Source organism: Amaranthus tricolor, chromosome 3 (genome assembly GCF_026212465.1).
Source record: "Amaranthus tricolor cultivar Red isolate AtriRed21 chromosome 3, ASM2621246v1, whole genome shotgun sequence".
NCBI lineage: Eukaryota > Viridiplantae > Streptophyta > Magnoliopsida > Caryophyllales > Amaranthaceae > Amaranthus > Amaranthus tricolor.
The window spans coordinates 16,170,096-16,196,415 of record NC_080049.1 but is presented as its reverse complement, the minus strand read 5'-3'; the positions used below and the strand labels follow the sequence as shown (position 1 = coordinate 16,196,415).

The 26,320-nt window shown below is 33.2% G+C and overlaps 1 protein-coding gene across 4 annotated transcripts; it reads right to left on the bottom strand.

Annotated features, from left to right (window-relative positions):
- Nucleotides 1–10,251: 10,251 nt before the first annotated feature.
- LOC130807796 (DNA replication licensing factor MCM6-like) lies at nt 10,252–26,079 on the bottom strand. 4 transcript variants are annotated; one of them, XR_009040656.1, is made up of 4 exons: nt 25,673–26,079; nt 25,447–25,561; nt 24,550–24,688; nt 10,252–10,526 (listed from the first exon to the last, which is right to left on the bottom strand). XR_009040656.1 is itself a non-coding variant. In XM_057673135.1 (3 exons), exons 1-3 carry the CDS (start codon nt 25,780–25,782, stop codon nt 24,614–24,616), a joined length of 300 nt encoding a protein of 99 aa, XP_057529118.1. In that variant the 5' UTR covers nt 25,783–26,079; the 3' UTR covers nt 24,246–24,613. The 4 variants fall into 4 exon arrangements, 1 of the variants encoding a protein (XP_057529118.1); XR_009040655.1 differs by having other exon boundaries at nt 10,256–10,526; nt 24,492–24,688; XR_009040657.1 differs by lacking the exon at nt 10,252–10,526 and adding an exon at nt 19,342–19,515.
- Between the last annotated feature and the right edge of the window lie 241 nt (nt 26,080–26,320).

Below are 26,320 nucleotides of genomic sequence, written 5' to 3'. Positions count from 1 at the left end.
AGTCAACAACTCACTATTTTATCGATGAGGGATCCTGTCTCACATATGAAGTATTTTCCAACAATCCGCATGCTAACAAGCATTCATCATCCACCCTATCTTCCTCTATAATAATAGTATGTAGTAAAGCTCTTAGTAATATTTAGAGTATTAGTAGTCACGACATCGGATCGATGACTCGTGGGATTATGAGTAAGAGTTCATTCAGGAGATTTATTTCATCTCTTTCCCTTACAGGTTTTGTCCCTTTTACAATTTGTGTAGTTCTGTCTATTCCTTGTTTATCATAAACTGCATTACTAAGTATTTTGAAGATTCTGATCATGGCGTTTCATGCGAGGGTTTTTATATATATTGTTTTTAAGTATTATTTTTCAAAGTTTGGTTTTAATTGAGTTTCTATACATTTTGCCGTTATCGTTAAATTGGTTTGTAATTGACTGAGACAATGATTAAAGGTTGTTCATTGCTATCTTGCGTGAAGTTAATGTCACTGAACATTACTATCCTCTTTTATGTTTTTTAATCAAATTATTATATTATTCTAAGGACCTAATTAAATTAATATATTGTAGTGCATTTGTTTCGTACTGTTTTGACTTGAAAACTAAGATTTGATAGTGTAAAATTTTATTAAAAGTTTCATATCATTCTCATGGTAATTATACTTTGATCACAAAAAAGGTTTTTTTGTTTACAAATTTTCATTACCACCTAATACTACCTCTTCCAATGGTAATACATTGAAATGAATTTTATGAAGAAAATAAGATGATTGGAGCACATGGGACAAGCATGACCATCAAAGTAGTCATGAGATTTTTCAACTAAAATTACACTAGTTTTTCATTCCTATTACCACCGTTTATTACTACCTACCAAACGGCCCGTTAGTATTTTATCAAAGTATTATGTAAGTGTATTTTCATAACTTGTGTATGTTTATTACACATATTAAAAAAATGGTTTCGCCCCTGACTGTATAGGGTAGGTCAACCCTTGGTGCACCAAAATGTGACATGTGTTTATATTGCCAAAGGCAATTAATTAAATCTCTAAGGTGTCTGTTGGATCGCTTCATGGGAGGCGTCCATGAAGTGGATGCGTTATTTTTGCAACATCATATAAATGTACATTGCGAATAAGTTTATAAAGTGTGACAATTCAAGTGTTTTATACTATATGAGTATTTACAAAGTGTGACGACTCCATAGTAAATAATTTTATGATTTTCTAATTTTCAAGATATTACTATTTTAAGTCATACATTTTTTAAATATAGATTGGTTGACACGTTAGAATAATTATTTACTGAGTTGTGACTCATGTTTTGTGTTTTTGTTTTCCACAGGTAATGGCAAGTTTTATGACGTGTTTGATGTATAAGGGTTGGGCGACGTAGAACATGGGTCACGAGTGTATTTTAATAAATTAGTGTTGGAAATTTAATTTTCTTTAAAACCACATTAGTTTTAAATATTTGTTTTGAGGCCTTACACTTTCTGAGTGTGGCAGACATCTGATGTTGTATAGTTGAGGAGAAAATGATTTGTAAGGTGTTGACATGTTGATGAGGGAGTAAAGGGATCGGTAAGTAGATCGGTTGTGGAAGTTAGTGTGGGTGTTGAATGAAGACTGCAATGCAACATTTGAAGCTCAATTTGATGATGTAAAAACTATTGGGTTTGGGTTATGTGGAATTACATAATTCCAGTATCAAAAGTAAGTTGTGACTCATACTTGTAGCTTATAAACGATGACATATTTGAATAATTTTAGCTTCTAAATGCTTTCAAATCATTACACTGTCTAATCTTTAAATTCAAGTAACAAAAAAAACGTATCAAAAATTAAAATAATTAGTGAAAACAATCAAGAATAGACCATCAAAATCAAAAATTTAAGTAGAAAAGAAATTTATTTGAGAATGTTGAAGATTATAGATATATTATTTCATTAACTAATAAATTCAAGGAAAAATTACTAGAATAATCCAATATTTTCATGATTTTTCTATAATAACCCCATTTATTGATTAATCATGAATAATCCTAACTTTAGGAGTATTTTCCTAATATAAACTTGGGTAACCCGATAACCTGCTATAGTAGATAATTCACTAAAAAAATAAATTGAAAATTAATATAAAATTAGTGAAAAATTTTGAAAATATACATAAAAAATTATAAATAATAAAAAAAATCTGAAATTTTTTCACCACTTTCTTTCACATTTTTTCGACATTTTATTTTAACTTATATTTTTTTAAAAAAAATTTCTACAGCAAATTATCAAGTTACCGGATTTATTATAGGAAAATATCCTTAAAGTTGAGATTATTCATGATTAATTAATAGGTGAAAATTATTCTAGAAAAATCATTAAAAAATTAAATTATTTTAGGTAATTTTTCATAAATTAAAAGTGAAATTTTCATCACTAAGAAATCATCAGCTTAATATGCTTAGAATCTTTTGATAGTCAACAACAAAAAGTTACTTTTGTGCTGGTAAATTAAAATGACTTTATTGCAAGGATATTAAATTTGAAGAAAAATATGCCATCGAAGATAATAAAAGATAACCAAATCAAGAGAAACCTCTTTAAGTTTCACCTTGAAAAAATATGAAAGTTTTTCATGTATTGTAGCAATACAAGATTGAGAAAATACAAAGAGAAAAAAGTAAGCCAATTCAATTGAAGAAAACCCCAATTACCCATAACTCAAAAAAAATTGAAATACTACAAAAAGATAAGAAACTATGACAAAGCTACCATTATTTGGATCATGTTGTATACTTTTATAATCAAAACAAGTAGTTAGTAAATGCAGGAGCAAGAGCAAAGACAAGTAGCTTTTTATAATCAAGCTTGAAATTTCATTTCAAAAAAGCAATCTTTAATGAAAAACCCATGAAAACCCCATTAATATATAAAGAGTTAAACACAATTCACCAACAAATGGTAAATGGAAGCAAATCAATCTAACAAATAAAAGTAAAAAGTTACCAAGAGAGACCATCAGGAACTCATTCCACAAATTAATCAAACATAAACCCACAGTAGTTGGGCGTTGTAAACGTTTTAAGCATAGAGATTATTCTATATTTTTCATCATTTTATTCTTTTTAAATTTTTTTTCATATTTTTTTCCTTTACAATTTCTTTTCGTTTTTTTTTGAATAACACTTAATTACCTTAACAACCATAAAACAAACACAATAGTCAAGTGAGATTTTACTTAATTCATGTCAATGTAAGAATTATTAATATCATCTTTTTCTTATAATTTTTTAAACATGTTTTGAGAACAATAGCTTTTATGTTTACGCGAATTAAAAATTACAGCCTCAATGTTTCATATTTGCGAACTATAACCTTCATGTTTCGAAAAGTGACAAAAATACAACCATCATCCAAATCCAATGACTTATGTTTAGTATACATTTTGACGCTTTCTTTTAACTTTGACTTTTATCTTGACTTAACTCATTTATAACTAACCCACATCCCTAACCACATCCTTCATAACCTTTCCTTTCCACCTCTCTCTCTACCACCATTGATATAGGTTGGCTATGTAGTAAACAAGAACCAAACTATAAACACACGTTTGTATTTTGTAGTTTCGAATTCAATAAATAAGGCTGATTAGTTTCTATTGTAATGGAATTGTTTTGTGATTTTTATGGTTTGAAACAAGGACAATTAAGAAAGATATGTTGATTGAACAACTTAAAAATGACTGAACCAAAATTTTAATTTCGATACAAAATTCACCATGAAATTAAAGCTATGGGCTCCTAAGAACACATTCAATCTTTAGCCAAAAGAATAAAAAGCAAAGGAACTTCAACTTACTTTCAACTACTCCAAGTTAAAATTAAATTGCAAAGAAAGAACAAGAAATGCTCAAAGGTTGTTTGTGTTAAAGATGTAATGGAAGTGAGTGAATTACAAGAGAGCAAGTAGCCTATTTACACTAAAGAATTCAGCTACTAAAGATTAGAACTTGCAAGAAAAATCTGAATATTACACAAAAGCAAGCTTCCAACAGCTATATTTTTAAATCTAGTGGATAAAAACAAGTTTCTAACAACTATATTTTAAAATTTAGAGGATATTTGGAAATAAAGTGCTTGGCTTGATTTGACTTGATTTGCAAATGTCCTTCAATAATCTTCATATATCCTTGATGATTTTAAGCCATTTTGTTGATTTTATGGCTGAATGTTTTGCTTCGATTCTTGCTTCACACGCTTTGTAAATTTCGAACCCATTTGAGCCAAAAATAAATACTAAACTTAAAAGAAAATTACAACTCAACTAACTAAACATGAGACATGATTAAGCTTGATCCTAAACCTGGCTTAATCATTTCTAAAGGACTAAAATATTTGAAATGTAATAAAAGACTCTAATTACGAAATTAAAGGGCTTGACATTTGGACTTTTAATTTGAGCGTCTTCCGTTTAATGTATCATTGTATTGATCTTAGCTAGCTCATGAGAATTAGATGTAGGTGATTCTACATCATCCTACCCTTCTTTAGAAAAGCTTGACGTCAATCTTGGTAACATGTCCTCCTCATGAAAAAAAATCAATTTTGCAACATTGAAAGTAGAAGACACACCATAGCTACTAGGTAGCTCTAGTTTATAAGCATTGTCATTTACTTTTTCTAAAATTTCGAACGGTCCATCAATTCTAGCACTTAACTTTGATTTTCTTTGTGTGGAAACCTATCCTTTCTCAAGTAAATCCATACTAAGTCGCCTTCTTTAAAAATCACTTCTTTTCTCTTTTGATCCACTCTTTCCTTAACCTTCTCATTGATTTTATCAATCCTTTCCACAACTTGCTTATGCACCTTTTGAATCTCATTGGCTCTAGACTCAGCATCATGATTAAACTTCAAAGGTGTAGGAAAAGGCGTAAGATCTATAGGGGTTAATGGATTAAGGCCATAAACTACAAAGAAAGGAGAAAACCCAATTGTCTTGCTAGGAACTCGATTATAAGCAAATTAACATGTGGTAACAATTGTTCCCATTGTTTAGGATTCTTAGTAATAAGGGCACGCAACAAGGTTCCTAAGGTCCTATTGGTTACTTCGGTTTGACCATCAGTTTAAGAGTGGCTAGAACTACTATTATCATCGATGGGTGATTGAATGTCCATAATTCTTTGGTATACTTGAACTAGTTTAAATAGGTGCTTGGGAAGGATGTCGAACACACCTAATTGCTAAATTCTCTTACCTTGCTTGCTCTCTTACTTGTGTTCTTTAAAAAAGAGTTATAAACTTCTTGATAGAATTTGTAAAGTTTATAATTCACTAAACACTTTGTTATTAAGTGACATACCCTAAGTACTAAGGGTGTGTTGTGTTGTTTGTACCTCATTATGAATTTCTAAGTCTAAAACCCAAGTACCTTTGTGGGTGAAATATCACAAAAAGAAAGTGAGTACACGCCTACAACAAGTATCAAGTTTTCGGGTAACGGTCTTTGTTACAAAGTTCATCTTCAAGTTTATTCTTAGTATTATTGTGGAAGTTATATTTAGCCATCAACAAAGGGAAAATACAAATCCCAATTGTAATTTGTAATTTGCATTATTATATTTGTAATAGTCTTTTGTGATAATTTTGTTTAGGTTGGCAAGTATCAAAGAACTAACATCGAATTTCACTAAGTTGAATAAGTTTATTGGCGTCGATTTTCAACGTTGGCAAAAGAAAATGATGATCCTCCTCACTAGTTTGAACATGGCTTACGTGATAAGTACTTCCAAATTGGAGGAGGTAAACAACGAAATCATTGAGAAAACAAGGAGAAGTAAATGGGAGAATGATGAATCATTTGTCGGGGACAGATTCTCATGGGGATGCAAGATTCGCTAAGGAATTATGGGAATTGGGAGATTTTCGGAGCACAAATACATGGAAGAGGATGCTAGCTCCAAGAAAATTCTTGTAAGTATTTTTAATTTTTATAAGATGGTTGAAAATCGCCCCGTTATTGACTAATTTCATGAACTACAAAGAATGCATGCTAATATGAAAACGCATGAGATTAATATGGATGAAGTTTTTATTATTTCAAGCATTATAAACAAATTACTTCTTTCTTAGAGAGATATTAGACATGCTCTTAAGCTTAAAAAAGAGGAGATTATACTCTCCAATCTTGGACAACGTTTAGTTATTGAGTCTAGCATAAGGATTCAAGAGAATCGGACGGATGAAAATCCTAATGTTGGTACCATTAACATGGTTGCGGAGGGGAAACCATTCTATTCCGGTGAGAAAAGAAAGAAAAATGCATCTTTCAAAGGGAAGGCCACTAGTTATAACGCCGGTGAAAAGGCATGTCGGGAATGTGGTAAGCCCAAACACCAAAAGAAAAATTTCTTTGTTTTCAAAAACAAGCAAAAAAAGGCAAAGGGTGGTCAAGCTTCTACAAGCAAGGACCCTCCTAATCAAGGATGATGCTTTGTCTTGGTGGACCGATTCGGGGGCTTTGAGACATGTATGCAACTCTACAAAATGGTTCAAAGCCTTACATTAGCTGGTTGATAGGAACATCTCTTTATGGAAACAATGCACCTATCATGGTCCAAACCAAAGGATAAATTAAGTTATTGTTTACTTCGGGGAATGTCTTTGTTTTAAGGGATGTTTACTATGTACCCGAAATTAGTAAAATTCTTGTATCGGGACCGGTCTTGAATCGATTAGGCTATAAACTAGTGTTTAAAGCGGATAGATGTATTATCTCTAAGAAGAACTTGTTTGTAGGACATGCTTATCTATGTAAAAGTTTTTTTTAAGTTATCTTTAAATTTAAATAAAGATATTATTTGCAATGTTGAAACATCACTTATGAATGAAAAAGTTGATTTGCATTACTTGTGGCATGTTAGACTAGAGCATGTGAATTTTGACAAAATTGCTTTTATATCTAAACATGACTTTATTTCTATATATACCAAAATATCTAAAAACTGCAAAAATGTATGTTAAATAAGATCACAAGAACACCATTTAAAAGAGTTGAACGTAAATCCAAAATTTGGGAATTAATACATAGTGATCTTTATGACTTTCATAATACACCATCATTAGGAAATAAGAAATATTTCATAACTTTTATTGATGATTTTTCCAAGTTTTGTTATGTATAGCTTTTAAATACAAAAGATGAGGCTCTTAATTATTTTAAGATTTACGAAAATTAAGTAGAAATACAAATTGGTAGTAAACTTAAAAGGTTAAGAACCGATAAAGGAGGTGAATATTATGATCCAACTTACTTTAATTCAATGGGTATTATACATGAAACAAGCTCCGGATACGCACCAAAATCAAATGGTGTGGCGGAGAGGAAAAATTGCACTCTACAAGAGATGGATAATTCCATGTTGTCCTACTCTGGCTTAAGTGAAGGATTTTAGGGTGAAACAATGTTGATGACTTGTCATATTCTTAACCGGGTTCTAACGAGAACAAATAAGGAAACTTCTTATGAGCTTTGGTACAAAATAAAACCAAACCTAAGCTATTTTAAGGTTTGGGGTTGTAGGGCCATTGTAAGATTGCCCGATAATGAAAGAAAGAAACTCGGTGAACGAGGGATAGGATGCATTTTTATAGGTTATGCTATACATAGCAAAAACTATAGGTTCTATATTATAGAAGAAAATGACTACTTTTCGATTCATTCGATTATTGAGTCAAGAGATGCAATTTTTGATGAAATTAGATTTTCATCATCGAGTAGATTAAGAAATCTACAAATTTGTACCAATGAGGATGTTGACGATAATCAACAAGGTTCCCTCTAGATGTTGATGAAAATCTACAACTAGATAAACAACAAAGTGTTAATCTTTTTCGTAGACAGAGTAAGAGACAACGGAAAGCTTAGAGCTTTAATGTAACACCCTTGAATTTCCGACCCCCTTATATGAAACCAAAACCGTAAAGGGCAGGAGGAAATTCGGGTGTTACATCAAAATAAAATAAATAAAATAATAATAAACTTTTAAAAAGTTAGTGGAAATTTCGGCAGCATCTGCCCTAAAACTGTACGGTTTTGTAGAAAAACAAAAGTTATTTAGAATCTAATAAAGTAAAGGCATCAACGGCCTATCAAAACTATATCACAGCGGAATGATTCATCGCCAGCTTCTCATGTCAAGTATGGATCGTGGTTCCAATGTTAACGCTTGAGTTTCAAATGACAAAACTTTTTAACTAAAACATACTAAGTTATAAACTACGCAGCGGAAAGACAAATATACAAAGGAGTACACAAGGCCTCATAACAAAATGTATACAACCAATGTTTACAAAAGATAAATAAGAGCTACAAAATTGAAAGATAACGGTATGACATGTGTTATGCTACGCCCTCATCACTCTCCCCCAATGCAATGCAATGCAAAAGAAGCTCCAATACCTATCACGCCTGTCTATGATCCTCCTGCTGCTCGGCCTCAGATGAATGACAAATGTGTCATAGCAGGTTAATCATAGAAAGTCATCAAACAATCAAACATAAATACAAACACGTACATGTTAGTAACTAGCATCAAATATAATAAGGCCAACTACTAGGTGACATTATGTTATACTACAACATAAGATGATTTCATAAGACACAAGCATAAATAGTAACCGTTTATCGTCCCCCTATACTTCTTAATCTCGTTACGTCCTTTTCGACTCGAACCATGTGTTCTTGGGTAGGATTCAGATCATTACACTCCTCTTCTCAAAACATAAACTCTTGTAAAATACGTGTAGTATCAACTTAACCACGGCATTAACAGACTACCTAACACATGACCCTATAGAGCTTGTCTATCTTAAAATAAGTGTGATCATAGTCTATCTTTGGGACTGGTAACTCCCTTGAGGTAACTTAACTTAGGCGCACTTCTCACTAGCATAGACTACTTTAACATTGAATAAATTTTCTATCGACGAGTAAACGTTCTATCAAAGTGTAGGCTTTTTATGAATGAATAACTTTTATCAATGAGTAACATTCTATCAGTGGATCTTTTCTCCACTTCATGGCATAGTGACACGGCCATAGGCGTTATCGGCCACCCGACGCCCATGGCAAAGTATGAGCTCATACCTTCTCCAACCGACCCTCTCGGGTCCTACCTTCAGGAAAAACTAACACACTAGGGTACTCATCCAGTGAAGAGGCCATCATATTGGGGTTTGTGAGGCCCACATGGTAACACCTCGGTCAAGGGGCGGTGTCGGCCACCCGACGCCCAATGACAAAAGTATGCTCATACCCCCCATACGGTGATCCCGTTGGATCTCACCTAGGGGACTTAAATCAACCGGACATAATCCAGTTGAGTCACGCCAGCTAATTATAGTCTAATACTTTATCAAATGGGAATAACTCCCGCTTTCGACTATTAATGAGCGCCCTAGGATAGCAGAACGCCAAAACCCACTGAGACACTCAACAAAATATGAAATTCACCTATAAAGAGTCATTCTAACTCCAAGTAAGGCATAAACCAATTCTTAAATAAATAAGGGGGTGGTCCCCGCCTTCTACTAACACTCTCATTCTCCAAACTATTCTAACCGCAAGGATTTCATAGTCAATAGCTCTTCGTATAAAGTGTATTCACTAGTACCTTATAGTTTCGATACAATGCATATTATCACAATAAACAATAAACAATGATCTCTTGAAGAAAATTGTATATAAGGGTTAATTACTGCGTGTAAGTACCTGTAAGCGTCACTGCACGACCAAAAGTTACAAAATTCACCCAACTAATGTTCTACTTTCCTCTTAGGAACAGGAAACCTATACAAGTTAGGAATATAACTAATAAGATCCCTTAACTACTTTGTTATACCAACTAAATACCAAAGTAACCACTATCACCTATTCAACATGAGGTTTTTGATTACTCTAGCACGCACACAACTCATTCAACACAAGTCAAAAAATCATTTACTCAACACTAACACAAGTCTTTTCACCAATTTAAAGTAAAAGCATATATGAATCGTTCCTTTTCATCAACTAATTTTTAGTATATCGGTTCGCGTTACCCAAAAATAACTAATCACAACTAAGCCTTACAATTTTAATATAACACTTATACAACGATATGTAACCGCCTCGAATTATGAAGGCAAAAACTAACTCGAATTTAGTATTAATCAAGCGGAAGCTTACTTTTGTCAACACAATTAAAGGGTTACTTAAAGGTCAAACAATTATCCATGTATAATACTTGAACCAAACCAAAGAAATATAACGGAAGTCTTAACTATCCAAAATATAGGAAAATTACAACCAAATCGAAATAAGTCCAAAGTTCAAATTACATCCTTAAATTAGTCTAAATCTAAACTAATAGTCTCTCAAATACAATAAAGAGATCTAAACAAAAGGGGAGTCATACTCCAACTCAGGTTCATCTTCCGCTCGCATATCCATTCTCCGTCGCGGTGCCATAGGGGTTTACTCTAAAAACAAAACCATTGGAAAAACATACAAAACATAGTATCAGAAAAAAGGCTGAGTATAAACACACTAGTGTCCGTCAAACAAGTTATTAAAACCTTTTTTTTAGTAAATTCATTTTGAAATATGCTTTTTCATTGGATAAATCATATGATGATTCAAATCCAGTTCAATGGCTATATATATTAATTTCTGCGGTTTTCCAGTTGACCGCAGCAAATAACCCTTCACACTACATTTATTGCTCCGGTTTTTCATGAACCGCAGCAAATAACGCTTCAAAAATATATTAATTGCTCCGGTTTTGGCTGAACCGCAGCAAATAACTCTTCACGAAAATTTTAATTGCTCCGGTTTTGCATGAACCGCAGCAAATACCCTTCAAAAATTTTGTAATTGCTCCGGTTTTGTTGTGAACCGCAGAAAATGACCGTTGGACAAAATTTTCTTAAAAACCCGCCAGTTTCTTTTTCCACAAATCCCTTCTCAAATACATATTATACAGTACTTTGCTTTGTTCCTCATTGAAAAAACGCTTCATCTTCATCTTCATTTGCTTCGTTCCTCTTCTTCATATTATCTTCACAAACATATAAGATTAAGCATCAAGATTTGTGTTCGTTTCTTGTGTTCATCTTCATTTTCACAAACGGTCATTTGCTACTATTCATCATTCTTGTTGCTATTCTTCTTCACAAACGGTTTCTGAAGGTAAATCCTTGCTGCTGTTCTTGTTCATCATCAAATTTCAAACTTCGAATTTTCATAAACCCCCTACTATTCTTCTACTGTGTTCTTATTCATCATCATCATCATTCTTCAATCATACTTAATGTGAATGGGATGTACGGGGCATAATGATAATAATAACATACATGATGCCTTAAAAATCACCTCTTTGTTCTAGTTTTTTTACCGTCATCATGAGTTGAAAATCAATTAATATCACATAAAATAAAAGACAAAAATTCATCTTCAAAACTCACGAATTTAGTAATTTAGTTAAAAATGTGGTTTGTTAATTAATTATTTGCATATTTAGTAATTATTTGTGAATGTGGTTTGTGTGTGGTTTGTAAATTAGGTTTAAATTTGTCATACTTTATGAATGTGTATGTTGTTGTTTTTAAGTTTTAAATTTATCATATATATCATATTTTGTTATATTTTTAAGTAATTTCTTCATTTTATTTATGAATGTGTGTGGTTTTTAAGTTTTGAATTTATCGTAATTTTTTTTCTAGTTTGTAAATTAGGTTTAATTAGGGTTGTTTATAGTTAAATGAATGAGTTGTTGATATGAATGTTAATTAGTTGTCCATGTTTATGAATGTGATTTTATTTTTATTGTTTTTTATATGTTGTTAATATATATAAATATTAATTATGGTTACTACAATAAACATCATTTGGACAGTTTAAAAAACATTGTGTTATTATTTGGGTTAATTAGTGTTAAATGAATGATTATTACTTAATTTTGTGGTTAGTTAGAGTTCGTTAAGTATATATGTTTAAAAGTTTTGTATTAATTTTGTTTTGAATCAATTAATCACACTAATTAGGATGACAAAAGATCGTTCTTGGATGTATGGAAGCATTGAATCGTCGGAATTTATTGATGGCGTATTAGAATTTTGTAGTATTACGGTTGAACATCAAGTTAGGATGGGGGAAGTTGGTTTTTATTGCTGATGTGTCAGTTGTGGCAATGTATCAAAGGTAGATAGTGTTGATATCCTTAGGGAGCACATATTTCGACGTGGGCTTAGGCCTCAATATCATGTTTGGGTTTGGCATGGTGAGGAGGGAGTTTACAAAGTTAAAAGTGTTGCTGAGCACGTCAATAATGTGGCCGATGTCAATGAGGATGTAGTAGATCATGTTGATGGGTATGAGACAGATGAAGAGAATGTCGATGATGATGTGGATCGTGTTGATGAGATGATGGAGGGAGTCGAGGATGAGTTAGCAAAACGTCCTCGTGTTTTTCACTTGTTGACAGAGGCTTCTCAAAAGCCTTTGTCCCTGGATGTACAAAGTTCACCAAACTAACAGCAGTGTTGACAATTTTCAACATTAAGTCAAAGTTCAATTGGAGTGACGCTAGTTTCACAATGTTATTAGAAGCGTTAGGTGAGATGCTTCCTGAGGGAAACGAACTTCCAAAGTCGACATATTATGCCAAAAAGCTCATGTGTCCTTTCGGCTTAGAGTACCAGAAGATTCATGCGTGTCCGAATGATTGTGTGTTGTATCGGAATGAAAACGAGAACTTAGAAGAGTGTCCTAGGTGTGGGTTATCGCGCTACAAGCGTAAATGGGCTGGGGATGCTAAAGGGCCCCCGGCTAAGGTATTGTGGTATCTTCCAATAATACCTAGATTCAAGCGCTTGTTTTCTATAAAGAAAGATGCGTTAAATTTGAGGTGGCATGCAGATAGGGTGAAGAAAGGTTACTTGCTCACACATCCATCTAATTCTCCGGAGTGGAAGAGTATTGATAGGTTGCATAAGACTTTTGGGGATGAGGTTCGTAATTTAAGACTCAGACTATGTACGGATGGAATGAACCCATTCGGCAATCTTAGTTCTCAACATAGTACTTGGCCGGTACTTTTAATGATCTATAATTTGCCACCTTGGTTGTGTATGAAGCGTAAATACATAATGCTTTCGCTTCTTATCTCGGGTCCTAAACAACCTGGCAATGACATAGATGTGTATCTTGCACCTCTCGTTGAGGATTTGAGAAAGATGTGGGGTGAAGGCGTTTCAGTGTTTGATGCATATTCTAATGAGGAGTTCAACTTGCGTGCAATGCTTTTATGCACCATTAATGATTTTCCGGCATATGGAAACTTATCGGGGTATAAGAACAAAGGGAAGAAAGCATGCCCAATATGTATCGATGACATGGAATCCACGTGGATCCCTAAGTGCGAACACGTATTCATGCACCATCGAAAGTTCCTCCCACGAGACCACCAATATCGTAAGAAGAAGAAGTTGTTCAACGGGGAGGTTGAGGACCGTGTAGCTTGTCGACCGTTGATCGGTTATGAGGTTTATGAACAGGTTAAGGGAGTTGAGACTGTATTTGGTAAAACGGGGCAAGTGCAAGGGGGTGAAGACCGATTATGGGAAAAAGAATCAATCTTTGGGAAGCTTCCATATTGGAGAGATCTACAGGTTAGGCATTGTCTTGACGTTATGCATATAGAGAAAAATGTATGCGATGCCATACTCGGGACTCTCATGAACATTCCGGGTAAGACAAAGGATGTTAGGGTCGTGCGAGATTGGTTTGAATGTAAGGGTCTTCGTCTGGAGTTGTAGGCACATGTTAAGGTGAGTAAGAAAAGAAATAGAGCTGATGAAGTTGGTGGCAGTAAGAAGAAGATGAGTAATGACAAAGTTTATTTGCCTCCAGCTTGCTACACATTGTCCAAAGCAAAGAAGCAGATATTTTGTGAGTGTTTCTATGGCATTAAGGTTCCGTCTGTGTACTCATCCAACATGAAGAGATTTGTGAGCCTAAATGGTGAGCTGAAGTTGGGAAGCATGAAATCTCACGATTGCCATGTAATGATGCAAGTGTGCTTACCAATTGCAATCCGTGGAATACTGCCAAAACATGTGAGATATCCTATTACCGAGCTATGTTCGTTCTTCAACACAATTTGTAGTAAAGTTCTTGATCCCTTTAAACTTGATGCACTTCAACTCGATGTGATTGTAACTTTATGCAAGTTTGAGATGTATTTTCCACCTTCTTTCTTTGACATAATGGTTCATCTTATTGTCCATCTCGTTCGTGAGATCAAGCTTTTGGGTCCAGTTTTTTTAAGGTGGTGTTATCCTTTTGAAAGACACATGGGTGTTTTACAAAACAAGGTGAGGAATCCAGCACAACCCGAGGGGAGTATGATTCAAGGCACTGTGAGCAATGAGATTAGTAACTTTATAGTCGAGTATTGGACTGCCCACCTCTAGACATGAAGGAAGGTTTGAGGGAAAAGAAACAATTGGCTCCAAATCGGTCACACCTCCTCGAGAAAGCCTTCTACAAGCACACTTGTATGTGTTGCATCATATTCCGGAAGTTCATCCTTTTTTGAGTGAGCATTTTGATATTTTGCGCGCAAAATATCCTTTTAAAGGGGATAGGGCATTGATGAAGTTGCATAACAAGACGTTTATTAATTGGTTTCATAATTGAGTAATATGCAAAGAACTCAAGGGTGTATCCGAAATTGTTAAGTGGTTAGCTTTTGGTCCTCGTGATGATGTCAACAAATATGAGGGTTACGATGTCATTGGCTTCACATTTTGGACTGAGGGTCAAGACAAGAAGTCATAGTATCTACAGAATAGTGGGGTTTCTATTTTGGCGTCATCTACATTTTACGCGAGTGCGAAGGATCAAGCGCCGGTTGATGCTAAATTGGTATACTACGGGCGGGTACATGAAATATGGGAGCTTAACTACTCTACTTTCAATATTGATCTTTTAAAATGTAAGTGGGTAGATAATAATCGACGATGCATAAAAAATGACGACCCTTGTGGATTCACTCTTGATTCACTCTTGTTGATTTAGCTCGTTTGCGTGATAGTGAGGAGTCCACGGGGATTGTTAGAATGGTTTTAGGACCTTGATAGCTAGATCCAAGTACAAAGACTTCATTTCCACTTTAGCCTAGGTCCTGGATGCATAGGTTTGGTCTCCACGTGTCGTGGAAGGTGGTCTGGTCACTAGTTTGCTGCTGTATCGTGAGGTCTGTATGCAGCCTTGTGTGGGCTCCTTTGGTATCTTCATTTCATAAAACCACATTTGTATCAGATTTGCACGAAACTTGGCACACAACACTCTTTGGTATATATTATTGTGTTGAAGTTTATAGAACTTAAAATCATAGTCATATGCTAAAAATTACGTAATAAGTTGCGATTTTATGCGTTTTTAAGCGTTTTTGTCAATTTCGCGCGTAAAGTAGCTCAAACTTGGTTTGTTTTGCACGAAACTTGGCACACAACACTATTTGGTATATATTATTGTGTTGAAGTTGTTAGAATTGAAAATCGTAGTCATATGCTAGAAATTACATGTTAAGTTGCGATTTTATGCGTTTTTAACCATTTTTGACACCTTTGCGCATAAAGTAGCTCAAACTTGGTTTTGATGCGAAACCGGGGCTGATTAAGGCCTTGGTTATGCAAGGATTAATGTTGTGCAGAAGCTTTGATTAATGACACAGACAAAAACTACAAATGATCATGAAAAGAACACGAAACAACCACAAACACTTAGACAATTCTGATCTAGCAAATTGTCGAGCTGCCCTCCTTCAGCTCAGCTTCTAGGAGTCCACGGGGATTGTTAGAATGGTTTTAGGACCTTGATAGCTAGATCCAAGTACCAAGATTCCATTTCCACTTTAACCTAGGTACTGGATGCATAGGTTTGGTCTCCACGTGTCGTGCAAGGTGGTCTAGTCAGTAGTTTGCTGCTGTGTCGTGAGGTCTGTATGCAACCTTGTGTGGGCTCCTTTGGTATCTTCATTTCATACAACCACATTTGTATCAGATTTACACGAAACTTGGCACACAACACTCTTTGGAATATATTATTGTGTTGAAGTGGATAAAATTGAAAATCATAGTCATATGCTAGAAATTACGTGTTAAGTTGCGATTTTATGCGTTTTTAAGTGTTTTTGTCAATTTCACGCGTAAAGTAGCTCAAACTTGGTTTGTTATGCACGAAACTTGGCACACAACACTATTTGGTATATATTATTGTGTTGAAGTGGTTAGAATTGAAAATCATAGTCATATGCTAGAAATTACGTGTTAAGTTGCAATTTTATGCGTTTTTAACCGTTTTTGGCACTTTCGCGCGTAAAGTAGCTCAAACGTGGTTTGTTTTGCACGAAACTTGGCACACAACACTATTTTCTATATATTATTGTGTTGAAGTGGTTAGAATTCAAAATAGTAGTCATATGCTAGAAATTACGTGTTAAGTTGCGATTTTATGCGTTTTTAACCGTTTTTGATACTAACATCTATTTTCTCTTAGTGCTTTCAACAACCTTCTTCTTCCGTTGAATGCGGCTACTACGCGCTGAAGTACATGGATGATATTATAAAATCCGTGAAGGAGTTTGGAGTCGAAAATATAGATGCCGTAAGTATTTGTTACGTTCTTAAATAATTATTGGTAAAATCTAATGCTTATATATTAATCTTTTATTTTTATATTATATTATAGGTTTTAAACGACATTCCGAGGGAAACACGCCCTTTGAGAAGTGGAGAGATGCGCAAATTAAAAGACAAGATTGCCACGTATCTTGATAATTTTTGTCCTTGATAAATTGTAATTAGTATAGATTATTTTTTAGGACCTTAATGTATATATTATTACTAAGAGATTATTGTTGATTATTTGTGATTATCATTGGATTAATCATTGTTAATACATTGTATTATTATAGGATAATTATAAGGATAAAATGAAAAAAGAAAAAAAATAGAAGTATTTGCTACGGTCAGAGGCAAAATCGCAGCAAATAATGCCCCACTTATTTGCTGCGGTTTTGCCTATGACCGCAGCAAATACTCCTCCTTATTTGCTGCGGTTTTGTTTTGACCGCAGCAAATAATGCCATTTTTTGCTGTGGTTTTTAGCCGCAGCATTTAAAGTAGGACATTTGCTGCTATCACTATTGGTGGGGGCCAAAACCGCAGCAAAAAATGGCCAAAAAACCGCAGCAAACGAGGTTTTTTTCCACTAGTGACACAATGGTATTGTGAACAATACGCACTCAGCATTGGTGAGCCGTTTAATCATGCACACAATATTTGTTGTGGCATATGTACCCGCCATTTAGGCTAAAATATTTTTTGTACATAATATATATCTTGTAATTTTAATAGCATTTGAAAGTCAAAAATATTAACTTTTTCCATATGATAAACATCTTTTATTTGCACATAGCAAAACATACTTTATTTGCGACTTAACAAAATCAAATCATAATATTTCCCACATGGGTAAAACATGCTTAGCATAATCCTATCATTAAACATAACCTTTGTATTATATTGGGGCATCACTAGCATGTATGGAAATGCATCGTAACAAAAAGTAATTAAAGTTCAATACGATTTTTTTAAGGAAACCACTAAAATGTTTCATTTCAATCCTTCTTAAAGTAAATATAACTTAAAAGGGTTTTGAAATTCATTCAAAACAACTAGAATATGATTCATAAGTCTATAAAATTATTATGACAGAAGATTTCATAAAACACTATTTTCTTAAATACGAGATAGTTTTGCCGATAATAAAATCGATAATTGATTTACAAAGTACATATTAATTCTCCAACAAGGCATAAATTAATCAAGTCATTATAATACATTATTTAAAATGAATTTAAGGTTGTCCCATCAGATTATAATTGGTTATGCTAATTTATAACGATCTTACAATTATTTTCGAAAATTTGGGTATTTACCGTTATTTAAATGGTATCTTAAATCCGTAAAATTTATAAACCATCTAATTTAAACTTAATTTATACTATGAGGCAGTAGGTTATTAATATAATTATACATTTTTTTATATAGGTCTATTTTTACCCAAATTTAATTAACAAAATTACACTTTTTAATAAATAAATATTTTCTATTAATTTGATAAATTAATAAATAAGTAATAATTTATTTTCTAAAATTATACCAAAGTTCTAGAAGTCATATAACATGTTTATTAGGCCATTTGAACTTATAAAAATCATGTACGATGTTTTATTATTTTGTATAGATATTTTATCGATAAATAGAATAAAATAGGTTTAAAATTATTAGAGTCCAAAATAAAATATTATAAAAACATTATATGATATTCCAGAAGCTATTTTAAGGGGTATAAATTTGAAATAACCATTAAAAATCATGTGGGGTATTTTTAATAATTAATATCGTTATTTTACCGATAAACCGAATAAAATTTGTTTAAGTCCATATATGGTCACGAAAATCCATATAAATTTTTGAACATGTATCTACTATTTATATAAGTTTCTCATAAAATTTTCATGCCCAAAAAAAGTCATTTAGTATTTATTTTATATTTTACCGTTTTCCAACTTACCGATTATTAATAACAGAGTAAAACTTATTAAGGTCATTAAATGTCAACGAAACCTTCCTAAACCTTTACCAATTTTACCTACTGTTCATATGAGCATGTGATAAAACTTTCAAGTCCATATGTCTTTGTTTGGTAAATATTTTATATTTTACCATTTTACAATTTACCGTTAAACAATTTAACGATTATGAAAAATAATAAAAAAATTCCAAACTAAATATATTCTGGCTAAATCTTGTTGGAGACATTATAATATGTTTTTATTAATTATTTTTGATGATGAAGAGTTCATCTAATACCATATTTTATAATAAGAGTATTTAACACCTTAAAATCCATTAAAATATCAATTTAACGAATAATCTCAACAAAAAGTGTCCAAGAAATTTTCTTAACATATAGCTACTGGAAATTTCTTTTAAAATGAATTTCAAATATTTTCAAATTCATATAATCATTTCCATCACAATAACTTTCACAAAGTAGTGTTAAACATGCCTTTAAACAAACAATAATTTATAAAATCAACACGCATGATGCCCACAATAATAATACATGTAATAAATTATTCCATACTCAAATTTATCCTTTTGACATCATTTTTCAAGATTTAAGAACTTCTCTTTGGGAATTTTTTTTTTTTTTAAAAAAAAAACAAGTTTATACACAAGCTTTCCCAACTTGTTCTTAAATTCTTTAAAAATCACCCCATGTGACATACCTCGACTCCAAGCCTATATAATTATTCCGTAAGCTCCTACACGTTCTTAGAAGTGGTTCTAACTTTGGTTCCTTGCCCTTCAAATCTCAACTCCAACTCTTACCCTAAACATATTGCATTCATCCAAAAATCAATAATAATTTTGGATTTCTAACATGCACTAACTTTTCCTAGTTAGAGTTGTTAGACTAATACTTGTGATGATTTTAACATATTTGGAGTATACTTATTATGTTGAGCAACATACTTAGTTAAGTCCCATAATTTTACTTGAATCCTTTAAGTAACAAAATTTATATGTTTGTGAAAATACATCTTCTTACTTTCTATTATGGCCTATTATTATAGATTTATATGTGATGATTTTCTTAGTTTAGAGATAAAATACTCATTTTATAATCATCTTAGTTTATAGAAAGATTCATGTAAAAAAAATGTTTTACATGAACAAGTTTTAACAAAAACTAGTGGAATAAAGAAATGAACATAACTTACTCTATACTTAATGGATTTCTTCAAGTTTAGTGTCTATGAAAAGCTCTTAAGATGAAGATTATTTTTATGGGATATTTGAGTTTATAAACATAAATTTTCAAAAGTTTTAGATGAATTTTTGAAGGAGATTTGATGAGAAAAGAAGGTGCTTTAGTTATTGAAAGTTTGAAGGATTCTAGTGTTTGTTCATGGATGAACTTGGGAGCAATGTTGGGGTTTATGGCTGAATAATTATTCAAAAAAAAAAAGTGTTTTTGCTTCAAATATTTGCCTCTTGCGTGCTTGTAATGATGCACTAGTTTTGGTAGAACAAAAGGGGTTCTTGGGTAGAGTTTTTAGCTTGTGTATGTAAGTATACAAGGACTATAAGGGGAGTAGGACAGCTTTAGCATGGCTGGTTGGGGTTATTTTTTTGGTGATTTTTGTCCATCATTTGATCTATTATAGTGTAGGAAAGGTTTATCTAAGATAATTTAAGGTTTGGGTAAAATTTGTTGTACATGTAACAAGTTATGTAACTTGTACTTCATGTTTAAAAATCACTTGTATATAAGTGAAATATTTAATTTACTCCCATCATGATATAATATGTTTGGGTAATAATTGAAATTTTTTTCGAACTTTTATGGGTAGTTGTTCAACTTTAAGTTTTACCTCCAAAGTTTACCTTACTTGTTACGATTCATAATCACGTTACGAATTAACAAGTTTCTAATCATTGTAGAGATTTTTCAAGTTACTACCATCACTAATTAAATTATAATTAGTAACGAACAAATATATAAGGAAAATTAGGCGCTAAAAACGACTAATGAAATCTCCTAATAATACGAGTGTTTCACGATAAGGCAAATCTTAGAGTTATCGAATCGCGATATCATTTATTACATTCTCCAAAGCTAGAAAGAACTATAATCAAAACAACACGACAAGTAACTTTAGCAACCATTGACGATAAGTTGACACTATGCTCTTGGCTTTACTAAAATTGTGCATGTATAACTTCAATGACGACCTACTAAGAGTACTTGCAATTCACAACAATCAATTCACAACAATTAGCAACTATTACTCCCAATCAACAACCTAAACCATAACTATAGTCAACTACAATCAAAAACATTACTAATTATCATAACCATAATCAACCAAGTCTTAAAACAACTTATAAGGTTATTTAATTAATCACCACACCACCAAAGTATAGCATAAACACACATAATTACTAAATTTACCTCTAAATCAAAACCCTAGTCATTTCATGTTCAAAGATAACACCTTTAATTATTACTCATAGTAAGATTCAAAGAAAATAACACACAAGCAACACACAACCCATAATTTCTAATCATACTTTAAACCCTAAATCATAAATATGTCCAATTCATCCATCAAACTCTCACCCACAAAAGATTCAATGAACTTAACACAAAACAAACAACAAACTCAATACACTTAATAAAACTCCAAATAAGACTAGAAAATAAATTAGAGAAAAGAGGCGATGGCTCACAATGGGGGGACTAGAAAAGGGTCAAGGAGTTGGTGGTTCTTGTGGTGGTGATGTGACCCACCGTGTGTGATAGTGGAGGAAAGCTGCGTGGTGCTGTTGCTGCCTTGGCGTCACAGCAGCTTGCTGCTGTTGGGGAGGGAAAACGCAGCTGTTGCTGCTGCTAGGAGGGAGGAGGTGGGCCGGTGCTGCCGGTGGTTGTCGTGGAGAAGGGAAAACGCAGCCGAACTGGTGGAGGAAGTCACGGCTACTACTGTTGTTGGCTGTGGTGGTGAGCCGTAAGGGAGAAGAAGGGAGAGAGGAGAAGTAATGGCGTGAGACTTGTGAGGGAAGGAGTGTTCTAGTCTTTTTAAAATCAAACCCTAACTCATCCTTTTTATATTATTTATCTATTTATTTATATATTTATTTATTTATTTATTTATTTATTTATTTATCTTGATTCATGTTCTTACGAGGCCCAATTAAGAACTCACCTCCGTATGCTCACACATTTTAATAAAATAATAATTTGATTCAAACCTCTTTATTTAGAAATCGTAATTGTATTTTTAATATAAATATAAGTTTATTTTTTAAATTCATATATGAAAGGAATTTATTAAAACTACTTCTAAATTAATTTAGCATAATTATAAAATCCCCAAAAGTTATGAAAATATTAATTAATGACGTCAGAAAATCTCGGGGAGTTACAGTTAAACTAGATTTCGAAGTATTTTTGGTTGAAGGGACTAGAAACAAAATTTCTTCTAGTGTTCCATATTTATTAAATGTAGAAGATGACACATTGAATTACGGAGATGCTATGGCATTACATGAAAATGCTTTTTGGAAAAAGGCTATTGATGATTGAACTTTTTGGAAAGAGGCTATCGATGATTGAAGTTTTTTCCTTTGGATTGAAGTTGAATCAAGCCGATAAGTGTATATAAAGCAAGTTTGATAGCCATGCTAATGGGGTTATCATTTTTCCATATGTAGATGACATGTTCATTTTTGATACTAGTTTACTACAAGTTCAATCAAAAAAAGACTTTTTGTCTCAGTCCTTTCACATGAAGGATATGGAGAGGCGGATGTGATCTTAGGTATTAAGATCATGCGAGATAGTAACCGAATCAAGCTAAGTCAATCTCACTATGTTGAGATATAGTTATGTGGTTTAGCATGCTAGATAGGGCACCAGTCTCAACTACCATGGAACCAAGTATGAAATTTGCCAAACATACCAGTTTCACAATTGGAGTATTCAAAGGTCATTAGATCTTTGATGTATGTCATGATCTGTACAAGGCCAGACATAGCTTTTGTGGTTGGTAAACTAAGTAGATTTACAAGCAAATTGGGTCCTCATCATTGGATGGCGATAAGGAGAGTATTAAGATACTTGTTGCGTACCAAGGATTATGGTATTGCATATAGTGGATAGCCTCCTATTTTGTAAGGTTATGCTGATGCTATTTGGATCACTAATGAAGAGGATAATTCTTCCACTGCTGGTTGGGAGTTTATTTATAGGGGAGGTGTCATATCATGGTCCTCTATGAAACATACATGTATAGTTGATTCCACTATGTCAGCAGAATGCAAAGGTCTTGCATCCGCATCAAGTGAAGCGGAGTGGTTAAGGAATCTCATGTTTGAGATACCTTTGTTACCTAAGCCAATTTCACCAGTGACGATTCATGCGAATTTCATGACAACTTTAGGTAGGGTTTATACTCAAGTGTATAATGATAAGTCTCATCATATTGCTCATAGGCATAGCCTAGTGCAAGGACGTATCACTAATGGGGTCATAACTTTTGACTATGTGAACACTAAGTTCAATGTGCACGATTCTTTTATGAAAGCCATGAGTAAGGATTTAATTGAACAAGCGTCAATTGCAATCAGATTATATCAATAAAAGTCATTTGGAAAAGCCCAATTCACACATGAGTAACATCGTGTCTTGAATTCAATGTGGTAAAACTCCTTTTGATTTTTGTAAGCAATAAGTTCTAATGAACCATCGTTGCTTTGGATAGTGATGAACGAGGTAGTCGTCCATTGAAAGTTCCCAAGATCAAGAGTTGAAGATCTATTGATGTTGTATCCGTTTCACGGGGATATGTTTTGTACATAATGAGAACCTACCTATATAAGATTGAAGTGTGGCCGCTTTAGGTAGTCATGATTGGCATAATTGACTATGATAAACTTATGAATAAGATACAGACACGACCTTTAATGTGTCAGGTTAATGAGTTTGTGTTATTAATTTTGTGTGTAACTTATCTTCGAGTGGTTCTAAGAGTCATTTGATTCAAATCCGTAGCGATATCAATTTTGGCTCGATCACTTGTGAAGTGTTTTACTAGGCGTTAATTCAATCGTGTCATGCGCCAGTTTGGTTTGGAGCATCCTATTCCGGATGCTTGTGACACCCAAGCTACACTACATGCCATTAATCGGAGGACTGCCGATAAGAACTTCCTGATTCGACATCGATCGCACGTAGATGCATGGAATGCGTTATCGTGCAAGGGGAGGACTACACAGGTCAGAGCTTGGTGTAGTTTATTCTGTCAAAGGAATACGTTGTGTGTAGATTTTGGATGCCAAATCGAAGAGAAATTATTAGTGCTGCAATATGTTATAGAAAGGTGTTGTTGTTGCTTAGTGTGTTGATCTATAGTGGTCATTCTATGTGCAAGTGTTCTATCTGTCCTAGAAATGATATGTACAACCTGCTACACGGTCGATGACTGGTGTGTGCAGGTACCGTAATTGTAATGGGAATAAATAGCAGTAATGGTACGCATTCTTTGAAGCAGTGTGATGTTATGGCTACTACTGTGAGGACCATGAAAAAAGTATATTGCATATGAACCGAGGAGTAGAACAACAAATAGAATGTCTTTGCAAATGACCTGTTTATTTTAGTATAATATGTGTTATGTTCTTTATTTTGGCCGTTCTAATTAATCTTGTCTTTGACATTTTGGTTAAAGTGTGGAGTATGTTCTTTATACATCTAGTAGTTTCTATTTTCTTTTCACCTTTGGAAGTTTGGAAGATTATGCATACCAAGACGATTGCTCATAGAGCTCTTGTCACTACTTGCTTTAGAAGTAGGCATTCTGACCTTCAGTGGTTTTGTTTTGTCATAACGATCTCCAGTAGGATTGGCAACAGCTAATATAGATGTCCTAGCAATTAGTGTCGCATTTATTCCTGCTTTTTTGATACTTAGTCTGCTGCTCCATGGCTTCATATATAGCAACCTTCAAATTGATTAGCCCATAAGTTTTCACAAAGGGAACATAATTGAGTACATCTCAAAAAAATATATCACAATTATAAGGAAAATAATACCAGCTAGTCTCTTGAGAGACCGTCTCTTTGAGAGACGTATCTCAAGCCCAACACATTAAAGAATAATGCCTATTTACCATATTCTTAATATCTATTTACATTATACTTGATGCTTACTTACTGTATTCTTAATGTCTATTTTCAATATCTTAAATGTCTACTTACATCATTCTTAATACCTACTTACAATATTTTTAAAAATATATAATGGGCCGGGCCAATTATAGATAGTCTCTCACAAGAATTTGTGAAATAATACTTGGTCTCTGACGTCCATTTTTTCAAATTCATCAATACAACAGATACCATTATCAGCTAACATCAGTGCTCATTACAAAAGAAAATCTATCAAAATTCAATTTCCCAAATTCATCACTGATACAAAAAAAAAAACAAAAAAAAAAGAAGAAAAAAAAAAAAGAAAACTAGAGACAAAGTAAGAAATTCATGTAGGTAAATTTTCATAAAGATTACTTTTTGAAATTCATAATGATTACTTTAAGCTGACATAGAATTTGCTCTTAGGAACACTATTTCAACCCAAAGACAATTATTTTCATCCAAAACTAACAAAAGAAATATGTGAAGGCTTATTTTCACAGAAAAGATTTTTCTTCCAACCAAACACAATTTTACCAGATGCTAAAAAATTTCATTGAGAAGGTACCTCAATACAGAATTCTCCATTTTCTTGTTCTTTAGTCACAGTTGCAGTTAAACCAGCAGCAGACGATGATTTCCCGGATGTATATACGGATCTAGGGACAAGACCATAAGTATACCTGTATGATGATAATACAACACTGATTATCTCTCGGGTGAACAGATAGATAGGTGAAAGCATGTAAAGCTAGTAAACAGAATGGTCAGAATAAAGCAGACAAATAACTTACTTGAGAAACTGGGACTTTGTGCAACTGGGATCCCCTACTATGCACACATTAATATCCCCTCTCAAGTTAATTCCTTCTTCAGTACTCTTGTGAACTCCACCTAACAGCATAAGAAGAATCGCATACTTGATATCTTGGTGGCCAAATACAGTTGGAGCGATGCTACATGAGAGATGAATCTGAGACTTTTTCTTTTTACTTATTTTTTCATCTCTCTTTTGGCCCAACTAATGACTAATCCCTAAAATTTTTATAATTTACCTCCTCACACATCTACCAAATACTTCTTTTTAATGGTTTCTACTAGTATTTTTTTGTATTATTTTTTAATGGTCTTGCTCTAGATGTAGTGTATATAGTAATTAAGATGTCGTTTGACTAGTACTTGGTAATTACAATGTCATTTGATTAGTTTATTGACTTTGCTAAGGTGGACAACCATAAGCAGTTTGGTTACTTAATTGGAAGATTTTATACGCTAAAAAATAAACTTATTAGCTGACCTTTATGTAATTATCTAAATTTTCTAGAATAGATACAAGCTGGGTTGACTTACCTATTGGTCACCGGTCACCCTGACTATGTTACTGGTTGCATGAAATTAATAGACTTTGCTAAGGTAGGTCATATTGAGGGAGAAATTCTTTG